The 10,524-nt window shown below is 42.1% G+C and overlaps 1 protein-coding gene across 4 annotated transcripts in view; it reads left to right on the plus strand.

The window, feature by feature from the left end:
• Window positions 1-9,111, plus strand: part of mvb12bb (multivesicular body subunit 12Bb) — a 38,555-nt gene extending 29,444 nt beyond the window's left edge. Inside the window, exons 8-10 of one of the 4 annotated variants that reach the window (XM_034872094.1) lie at window positions 3,684-3,739; window positions 4,432-4,491; window positions 8,962-9,111. In XM_034872094.1, the coding sequence (XP_034727985.1) occupies window positions 3,684-3,739; window positions 4,432-4,491; window positions 8,962-9,003 (158 nt within the window). In that variant the 3' untranslated portion in view covers window positions 9,004-9,111. Of the gene's footprint in view, window positions 1-3,683; window positions 3,740-4,431; window positions 6,636-8,961 lie in introns of those variants that run through there. The other 3 variants (XM_034872096.1, XM_034872093.1, XM_034872095.1) reach the window with 3 other exon arrangements.
• The last annotated feature ends 1,413 nt before the right edge of the window (window positions 9,112-10,524 follow it).

Genomic DNA, 10,524 nt, shown 5'->3' on the forward strand with positions numbered 1-10,524 from the left:
TTAGAATTGGAAAATATGCACGAAAATGAAGATAAGGTCAAAAATACTCACTTGCCTAATAATTGTGCACACAGTGTACATACAGTGGAGGTGGAGGGTTGCGCTCTTTGCCTGCAATGACAGCTGAATAGCAAAGAAAAGATAAACAGAATTTTTAAAGCATGGTTGTGACTTTGTGATTGGCCCTTGCAATGTGTCTACAATTCTGATTGGTAAAGTAGGAAGGTGAACCCCTACAACAGCTGATTCCATTTAGGTAGAGCATTGATTAAGTCTTAGGTCTTCCTGAAAAATTTACACTGAGCTACATTTCAATCAGGAGAGACTAGTTGCAGATATGCAACAATTATACACATCATGATAAAATGTACTTTTATTTGGATAACCGCTGAATTGATTTAGGAGTGCATTGACTAAAAGTTAGTTCTTCCTGAAAGATATTACACTGAGCTATATATTAGAGCTGTTTGCAGCAGTTTGTGAACAGTGTCTTCTGTTGGAGATGGTAAGTCCCTTTGGGGTGGACTTTGGGCTTTTTCACTTTGTAAACCTATAACGTGCAGAAAAAACATATTACACAATAAAGGAAAGGGAGAAAGCCCAAAAACATAATATGAGCACTCAATTCAGGTGCAAGACAAATTGACCCAGGTAGTCATACTAGACAGAGATCAATGCAATTCTGCTGAATTAGTGAAGTGTAAAATAAAAGTTCATCAACATTCCTAAAGTGTTACTCTTTTGTGGTTCAGGTAATATGTATGCTCGATCACACACGCATATTTTTCCATCAGTCAGTGTTGGGAGTGCAACTCTGTGTGGTGTATGTGTGTGTGTGCTCCTGTGTGCACGACCATGTCTGTTAGAACCCTGGAAATGCAATGTATGGCGCTGCTGAAGTCTTGGGTGACAGTGCATCCAACAATGGAAGAGTGAGGGATTAGTGCTCAGCCCAGCGTACGAGGGAGCCCTTCCCGCCCTGAAACAGCCATTCATCTGTGCCCAGGGGCTGGAGATGACAATGCAGCCATTGCTCATCGCACCTGACGGAGCCATTAATAAGGCAATGATCCACACGGGGCCTGTGCTGACTTCGTTCTTTACACTACAATCACTCAAGCCACAGGGTCCTCCTTACTTAACGCCACCTCTGCACTCACCGCCACCACCATCATCATGATCACCGTCATCATCATAGCCATTGTATCAAAATGTCTGCCAGATGTTTTCATATTGACTGCGCTCGCATACTCCGATTGCCAAATTACTACCCAATGCCCTATACTGCAATACAGTTACGGGTTAATGGACTGTAGCCGGGCCATTTGAGCAGTTAAAACATGCTTCATAGCGGAATTCCTGGTCAGAAGATTGGATTTACATTATTGTTGCCCTTTGCACCCTCGGATTTCTCCGTGGTATCCTTTTTTTTTTTTTACCAAGAAGTCATTTTCCGCGCCTCTCCATTTATCTAGATGTAAGATAGCCTCTCTAGTATAGATGGTGGAGGAATACAAAGTGAGATCTGGTTTTAAATGTAATCCTTGAGCAATAAAGAAACTCTGTGGCCTTCAGCTCTGCATTCATCTGTCCGCGCCGCGCACTCAGATCCATCAGCAGCTACAATCTCGGCTTCCCATTGCTGGCTATTGATTCAAATGTATTCTCCCTGCCTGCCTGCCTCTGCCTGGTGTTGGTGCTCCCAGCGACATAGTAGTGCATGTTTGTTCACTTGTTTTTATGAGCTCAAACAAGTCATTGGACCTACCCAGTCGCCTTGGTTTGCTTGCTGCTCCAGATATATCCACATGTCCAAAGGCTCAACTGGGAGGTGGGTGTCAAGGCTGTGGAATTGAAGAGCACGTGGGTGAGTGGAAAAGGAGGCTACGCCTTTTATACTTCACATTTGTTTTAGCCACGCTAGCGGTAGCTCTTGGGATGGCAATGATGGTGTTTGGACCCGTTGGCTGGTCCGCCTCTTTAACCAAGACTGAAATATCTTAACAGCTATTGGATGGATTACCATACAATTTTGCACAAACATCGATGGTTCACATACAATGAATCCTAATACATTTTGTGATCCCCTGACCTGTGGTTTTGTGGGAAAAACATCAGCAACTTTTGGATGGATTCCTCTTGGATTTGGTACAGACACATTTGTCTTCCTCAGGATGAGTTATAATAACTTTGGTTATCCATTACATTTTTACATCTAGCGCCATCATCAGGTCAAAATTTCAATATTTGTTTTTTGACTTTTTAATGTCATTCCCATGAGCTTCACCTGTAATGTTTGGTGCTTATTCTCAAGAGCTCGCTAAAGTAGTGGTGAACCTGGTGCATGGTGTAAACCTTTAGCTCAACTACAGACTCTTAGCAATATGATTGTGAGCCTTTTAACATGCTGACATTGGCATTTTGCTCAAAGCGCCACTGTGCCAAAGTACAGCCTCACAGAGCCGCTAGCACAGCTGTAGACTCTTATTGCGACTACACTTTTGCTGTGCAGGATGAACTGAAGCCAAAAAAAACGAAATAAGCTTCCCTGTGGTCATGCGGGTAAGGGTCATGCTTGATTACAAAGATCACATTGTACTACACTCGTGTGGAAAATGCCAACCCGTGGATCTGTATAATAACCAAGAAAGGAAAGCAAGTCACATGAGTGTCAAAGTGAGGGATATTTTAAAATTTCATACTTTAGAATCCAGTTGTCAACTGGAAAGGCCAAAAGGAGTGTAAGCTCCAAGGCGATGACTCATGAACAGCTTTGGCTTACGAGTTCCTTTTCCTGTGCCAGCGGCCTGATGGACTGCGGGTAAAGGAACACCAGTTGGAAGCTTGGCCTCTTGATATTTGGGGCTCCTGTCGAAGCCAACGGCGGCAAGTTTTTTGCCTTCAGATTTGGGAGTTTTATAATGAAGCCGAGCAGCTGCAGTTTTCCCTTTCAGTCTGGAAAGGAGAGGCTTTGTGTCCCCTGTCACCCTGTGTTAATTTGGGCCCTAATGTATTTTATAAACAAAGGGCTGCTCTCTAGCCTGACAGTCATGACACCTTGATTCCAGTGCAGGATGCATGCAGTACGGGGTTACACCATTAATAATCAACTGGCAGCCATCACACCATTTTAACCACGATCATTATGATAAAGGGCATACACTTAATTACAGGCCTGCTTAATTATAGCTCTGTTGAAGCTCGTTTGTTTGGTCAAATGCTAATTATACCACCACGCTCTTGGCAAGTCCTCATTTCAATCCGCTTTTTGCCGGCTGAACAGTGTGGCTTATTTTCATGCAAATTTGATATCTGGTGAATGTTTTGTCTCTCTTCTTTCCGCTTTTCTGTGCCTTGTGCGAGCGTGTCTTTGTCTCCGAGGTGAACATCTCTCAGACAAGACGGAATCGGGAATAATCAAGAGTAATTAAACTGGAAGAGGGTTGGGAAAGGGCTGGGCTGGAGGAGAGAGTGGAGGTGCTCAAACACAGCAGAGAATAAAAAAGCCTTTCATCTTCTCTCCATAGACGGAAGGAGGGGAGGTGTCGGGTTGGCTGGGGATGTTGATAGCTTTTCTGTTTCATGAAGCCACGCTTAGTCTTATGAAAATACTCGGGATAAAGAATTGGGAGTAATGTTTATTTATTGTTGTCAACCTGAAACTTTTTTTTCCTTTTTTGCAGCTCTTGACGATGTGTCCTTTGTGATCTCTGAGAAGTTTTGTGGAAATCCCAAAGAGGTAAAAGTTCATTGATGAACTAGTGACAAAATGCAAAATGATAACGTGAATATTAAAAAGGGCCATGATAGGTACCGTACAGTTACTTGTCCTGCAACATGTTGTTTAGTATTGGCAACATGATGGTCATAGTTTGTCCTTTTTTACAGTATGCAGGCTTTGGTTCTTTCCTTTCCTGTCTTTTCAGTTTTATTTTTTGTTCTTTTCGTCCTTTCTCACAGTCTGAAGCCATTCCTCTCCTCTCCTCTCCTTTCCTTTCCTTTCCTTTTCCTTTTCCTTTTCCTTTTCCTCATTTTCCTTTTCCTTTTCCTTTTCCCTTTCCTTTCCTTTCCTTTCCTTTCCTTTCCTTTCCTTTCCTTTCCTTTCCTTTCCTTTCCTTTCCTTTCCTTTCCTCTCCTCTCCTCTCCTCTCCTCTCCTCTCCTCTCCTCTCCTCTCCTCTCCTCCAGACTGAGTGATGAATGTGTGCAGTCAGGCAGAGCTGGCTCAATGCAGTCCATTTGGCTGGCTGGCGGCGGTTGTCACTATAGCCCCGTTTGTATTGACACCGAGAAGGAGAGGATTAAAGATTTTAAGTATGCTTACTTAGCCATGAGCCTAACCGCCATGTTTCTTGTGTGTGTGTGTGTTTGTTTTTTCTTCTTTTTCTTCTTCTTCTTCTTCTCCCTCCTCCACTCCCTGCTTTTGATTTCAGATACAGCAAGTCAATTTAATGGGCATTACGATCAAATCCCTGGCAGAGATCGAGGAGGAAGTGAGTAGAGGCTGCAACGCTCGGCTGACGCTGACGCCGCTGGCCCAGAATGCAAAGCAAACGGTCTTGGGGTTGTAATTAAGTGTCTGAGACAGGGAGGCCTTGTTGGCTCCACTAAGCCCCAATTGAATAAAAGCATGGCCAGGCTAGGCAGCCATTCTCTCTTAAAAGCTTTGTCTCCTGTTCCGAAACACTTGACTTTTATTCCTCATTTCTTCTCTCAAACAGCTCAATCCAGCACCTTGCACAGTGATGTAAATCTCTGAGAGACGTTTTTCTTCATGTTTTACTGTTTTTTAAAGTTTCCAATCAGTTTCATCTTCAGTAGGCAAAAAAAGTTAGAGATCATGCAGCAAAGCAAATAAAAGTGCTACAAAGTTCTCACTCATTTGTGATGAAACACTGTAGCCTGCAGGCATTCATAGGAAGAAAATCATCTGTGTGCAGCCCGGGTGTTTGTGAGAGCAGGAGAAAGAAAGAGTTGGTTTGTGCGTGCGTGCGTGCGTGCGTGCATGTGCTTTAAAGGGAGTGACAACCCCCCTTCTCTCTCATTAGCACGGTATCTTGGTATCAGAACTGCCAGGAAGTGACATACCACTGTAAAAGAACAGGTGCTGTTGGGTTTGAGATGTGTTACAGAGCAAACACTCCCTCATCAAACCGGGTGTCTGTTCTGCACTCTGCCTCTGTCTTCTGTCACATACTATCCAAATCACACAGAGTCGCCATCTTGTCACATGGTCATCTAAATGAAGCTCATTGTCAGCAAAGGTACTAATGGCGTGTAACCTACATGTCTGTGTGTGTGCGTGTGTGTGTGTGTGTGTGTGTGTGTGTGTGTGTGTTTTCCAGGTTGAAGACAGGCTGGCTGCTCATCCTATATGCTTTTGTCTTTTTTTCTTTTTTTTTACCCCCTTCTTCGTCTCCTCTACTCTCCTCTCCTCCTTCCTCTCTGCTCTGAGAGTGTGATTAGCAGGAGGACACATGGCGAGCTGAGCTGGGGAAGGGAAGGGGCATGAGAAATCATTAATTACAGCCGCGCTGGAGCTGATGAAGTAAATGTTAGATAGTGTAACACACAGGATTTAGTGAAGTGGACGACAGCACAAGATTAATGGTGGGGCCAGGCTGATGAGGATGAAGTCACAGCTTAGCTTGATAATTAGTTTCCAAGTGGAAACATCCCTCACCATTGTGTTATTTTTATTTCTCTCCTCTTATTATTATCACACACTGATATCTGCAAAACATGAGAGGGGGGTAAATATAGTCAGTGGTGTTTTCGCAAACATGCTGGGCAGCAGAGGTGTTTTGTTGTAGGAAGTGATGTGATTATTGTATTTTTTCTTTGTCTTGGTATTTTTGCTTGAGTTACTCTGTCAGTTTTACAGTCTAAATGCAATGTCCAATAAGTTCTCTGTATTAAAGGTTTCTGCAGAAGAGTCAATTCATTCTTGATGATGCAGAACAAAAATCCCAGTATTTAGTTTCAGAAAAAGCTATTTTTGTGTATGAAACTGTACCTGAGATTTTAAACTATTGTTGAGAGTTGTCTTCTTGTTTTGTCCAGAAGAGGTCACTGTCCGTGCTGTTGCTGTAGAGATTCTCCCCCCCTCCCCTTTTCTGGAAACTGGAGGCGCTTTCAGCACAGAACCTAATTGCCTCTTTCTAAACCCATTAAAAAATATACATTCATGGAAGAGATGTACTTTCAAGAATTATACATATGCACATGTAATTGAGGAAAACTCTTGTAATCACAGCCACAGTTGTAGATAAGACCATTTCCTAACAGGCATCACTTAAGCCATGTCTCGGATGATGTTGGTTCCAGCAATTAGGCATTCTTTTCATTTCCCAAATGACTCACAAAACTTGCGGATATTATAATTGCTTTTAGCCACGCATATCTAATTTGTGTCTTTTTAAGTGTTAATTAGTACGCGATTTAAAGTGACATCTTTATGTAGTTTGCTCTGCTGAAAAATGTTGTTGGCGGCTGGCTAATGATTTTTCAGAGGGAGTACGCCGGTGGAAAAGAAGTGTATGCACACACGACAAGATTTTCATTAGCACCTATGTATGATGGGCTTTCAGAATTTGAAGGGAGTTATCTGTGTGTTTGTGTGTGAGTGTGTTGGTGTTGGTGTGTGTTTGTGTGTGTGTGTGTGTGTTTCTAGGCCTGTGCTTGTGTGTTGCCATTGAAGGGAGTTATCTGTGTGTGTGTGTGTTTGTGTGTGTGTGTGTGTGTGTGTGTGTGTGTGTTTCTAGGCCTGTGCTTGTGTGTTGCCATGTGAAAGTATGGAGGGACAGTAGTGTACAGGGGATTTGTGAGAGGTGTGAGAGGGAGAGCTCCAAATAGAGGTGGAATTAATGAAGACAACATGTCACATATTTTTGGCAGTGGAGCAGGGACAGGAAATGAAGCTCTGCTCGTCTGGGTGACTGCCGCCCATGTTCTTGTGTGTCACTGTCCTGTCAGCCTGTGTATAAAACTGGCAGACATTGATACATGCTCTCCCTGATAACACCCCATTCCCCCATCCATCATCCCCCCCCCCCCCCCCCCCCCCCCCCCCCCCCCCCCGACACACACACACACTTACCCAAACACGTGCACGTGCACACAGGATTATTTATTTACTGTGCCAGATGTTGAGACTGAATTTTTGTGTGGTGGGGGGGACTGAATTTCCTCACAACTAACAGGCATGTGATACGTGACAGGTTCTGGGTAACTTGCAGCTTCGCCTCAAGTAGATGAAAATCAGGGAAGGTGGTATTTTGATCGAGAGAACCCGGTTTGAGCCATTGTGGCTCCTCCGTGGCTTCTGTTGGAGATTTGGAAAGTTATCTCGGTGATCATAGAGCATCACCTAGTGCTGCGTTGCAGTAGTACAACTGTCTAACTTGGGGGCGGTGAGCACCAATTTGTGTCATAAAACTTCCCTGATTGGCCAGGCAAACTGCACCCACAACAAAACAAAATCATGTTGTGTTACTATTTTTAAAACAGTTTGACCATAAACTAAATTTATACTAAAATTTTGAATTGCCTTCATCATTCTCCTTAGGACCTTTCTTTTGATTTCTAAAAAAATTGGAATTCATGGAATCAATTTTGGGAGAAGGATGATGTAAAATGATATAATATGTATAATATTAGAACTTTTGGGAAGTGCTAATATTTTTGTGGATGCACCGATCCAACTTTTTCTCTTGTAATGCTGATTCTCATACCTAAACTCAGGGAATCTTGTGATACCAAAGACCAATCTGGTGCCACTGCTTTTTTTCCCAATTGTAACATCTGTATTCCTCACAGTGTGAAACCCAGGAATCATTTCTGTGTGAGGTAACTTAAGAGTGATTGCTGAGGACCCAAACACTGACTAAGTCAATAGCTTAGCACTGCATTAACAAAGAAATAATTACTACTGTGGATCTGTCACGCCGTGGCCTTTAGATCTGTATCCGGGCCAAAAGCCATCTGTCGTTTCCTTTGACCTTTGAATGGTGTTACCTCCATTTTTACTATTTGGGTTTGTGTCAAATTAGACTTCCGGAACCAAAGTTTAAATTGTCTACTCGGTAGGATACCAAAAGTGCATATTTTCAATAGAGGGGAGTACAATAATGATTAATAGCATCAGATTCAGATTTATTTATGGTTATAGTTCCTTGTGTACTTACAAACATAAAGAAACATGAAATCTGCTCTCCACAAGCCACTTGCAGTGCAACAGGAAAAGAGGGCAATCATACAGACGTACATAAGAATATGCAGACTGAAATATTTAAAGCCAGATCAACCCCTGTGTTGTCGTCTCGTCGACCGTGCAACATGTTGTCCTCTCTGGTTAACCCTTTTTTAGATGCTTTTTTTATTAGGTTTTTGATGCTATTTGAGGTCTCTGACACTTTTTTCTGCACTTTTTTTCCCTTACCACCGGATTCGGGACTAACTTTTTTTTTTATTGAGAAGAACATTGTGTGGAACCCACAATTTTGGGCAGTTTAGCTGAAAGAATGCAAATCTCTGATGTAGAAACTTTGAGAACGGGTTAAATTTGACCCGAGGTCAACAGGAGGGTTAATGCCACATAAGCCAAGAATCCAAGTTCAAAGCCATGTTGCTTGTTAAAGAGTCATGTCCATGACATGCCACAAGGGGGCAGTATGTGTTTATATTTTCTCAATAGTCATTCAGGAGTGTTGTCCAATCACTGCTGTATTGCAGGCCTGTAGTTTCAACGTCGGGCAATGACATGAAACCATCAAACCATTTTTTATTCTTTACTTCAGCTAAATATCAATTTCCAACATTCAGAGGATTGTTTAAATCTTTGTCAGTTTTATTTTGTAATGTATCATGTAATAATGATTAATAGGATGCAGGTTAATGATGATTTTGTCCTGTTACGACACTATATTTGTATTTATCAGTGTGTAATTTTTCTTCTTTTTCAGTTTTACTACAACTTCAGCACAGAGCAAAGCGTTGCTGTGTAGTGTTTGCACCCTGGCAGACCGAGACACGAGGACTGAAACACTACAGATACAGATGGACCAAAGGGCTCATTTGATAAGTAATGTACTAATAAAAATAAGAAAAGGTTTTAAAATGCACCATGGCTGAATATTGTGGAATTTAAAGTGCACACAGTATACTCATTTTCAGGTTTATAACTGTATTTAGGGGATGTACAAGAATAGGTTTATGTGGTTTAATTTTCAAAAAACACTACTACACTAAATATTTTTGTTGTACTGCTGCAGCTCTTCTTTTCACCCTGTGTGTTGAGCGCTCTGTTTTAGCTACAGAGTGACTCACGTCTATTCCATCTTTGTTGGGAGTCGCACATGCGCATAAGCTAGGCAAAGGCTACCAGCCAGTCAGAAGCAGAGCATGAGGGCATGCTACACTAGCAGCTAGGCAAGCACCCCTCGCCCTAACCCATGTGTTACAAAGTGATGCACATCCGTCACACAAGTAAAGGCTGGACTGCAATGAAACTGTTTGGAGCAGTTTGTGAACAGTGTTTTCTGTTGAAGATGGTAAGTCCCTTTGGGGTGGACTTTAGGCTTTTTCCCTTTTTAAACCTATGACGTGCACAACAAGTTATATAACACATTAAAGGAAAGGGAAAAGCCCACAAATAATATGAGCACTTTAAAACAAAAACAAAATTGTTTACCTTGATGGATTCTGTGGTTCAGAACTTAAAATATTTTTGACAGTGTACGACTAAATTAAATTTTAAAAAGATTTTCCAAAACACTTGCTTTTAAAGTGAGTTTTCTAATTGTGTTTTGTCTTAGCTTAGCCAACTCAGATTAGTCTAACAATAAGCGCCATGCCCAAAATAAACCAAACTAATTAATATCCCTGGACAGATGAATTCTGTTGTAGCTGTGACTCACATTGTGCTAATCAGAGTAGCGGGGGCCGCGCTGACAGTGAGCAGCAGTCAGGGAGGACAAAGAAGAGGAGCAGCCTCATCACACGCCAACAGGCCCCTCTGATATTCCTTTTCTAGCAGAATCATCTTTCCATCACACAGTTCATCATGGGCAGCGTGTAGCAACAACAAGCAGAGCCTTTATTTTTTACCCCTGACGCCCGCCCACGTCAGCAGTGATGCCTCTCCTGAGATTAGAACACAACATTAAGTTTCAGCGCTGTGAATATGTTAGTATTTACTATTAATAAATGGTATTTCAGTTGTGTTTGAACATTTGGGGAGGCATATTATAACTTGATGATCTAGGGTTTGACCACCATAACATATTGAGCGTCAAATACTTAGTTGTTGGCATTAGGTTGAATTTTTGTTGCAGCAATATGTGCCTTTTCTGCATCAATTTATGGTGAAAACGTCTAGTCACGGAAAGGGAATTTTTATAAATTATTCTCCTGTATTGTTCACTTTATTGTCGTATTGAACGGTTAAATTTCCTTTTTTGGAGGTTGTCTTTCCTATTTTTTGAAGGGGGACAAATCTACCTGTTCTGAATATTGGGGGGGGGGGG

The sequence above is a fragment of the Etheostoma cragini genome, chromosome 5 (assembly GCF_013103735.1).
Source record: "Etheostoma cragini isolate CJK2018 chromosome 5, CSU_Ecrag_1.0, whole genome shotgun sequence".
Classification (NCBI taxonomy): Eukaryota; Metazoa; Chordata; class Actinopteri; order Perciformes; family Percidae; genus Etheostoma; species Etheostoma cragini.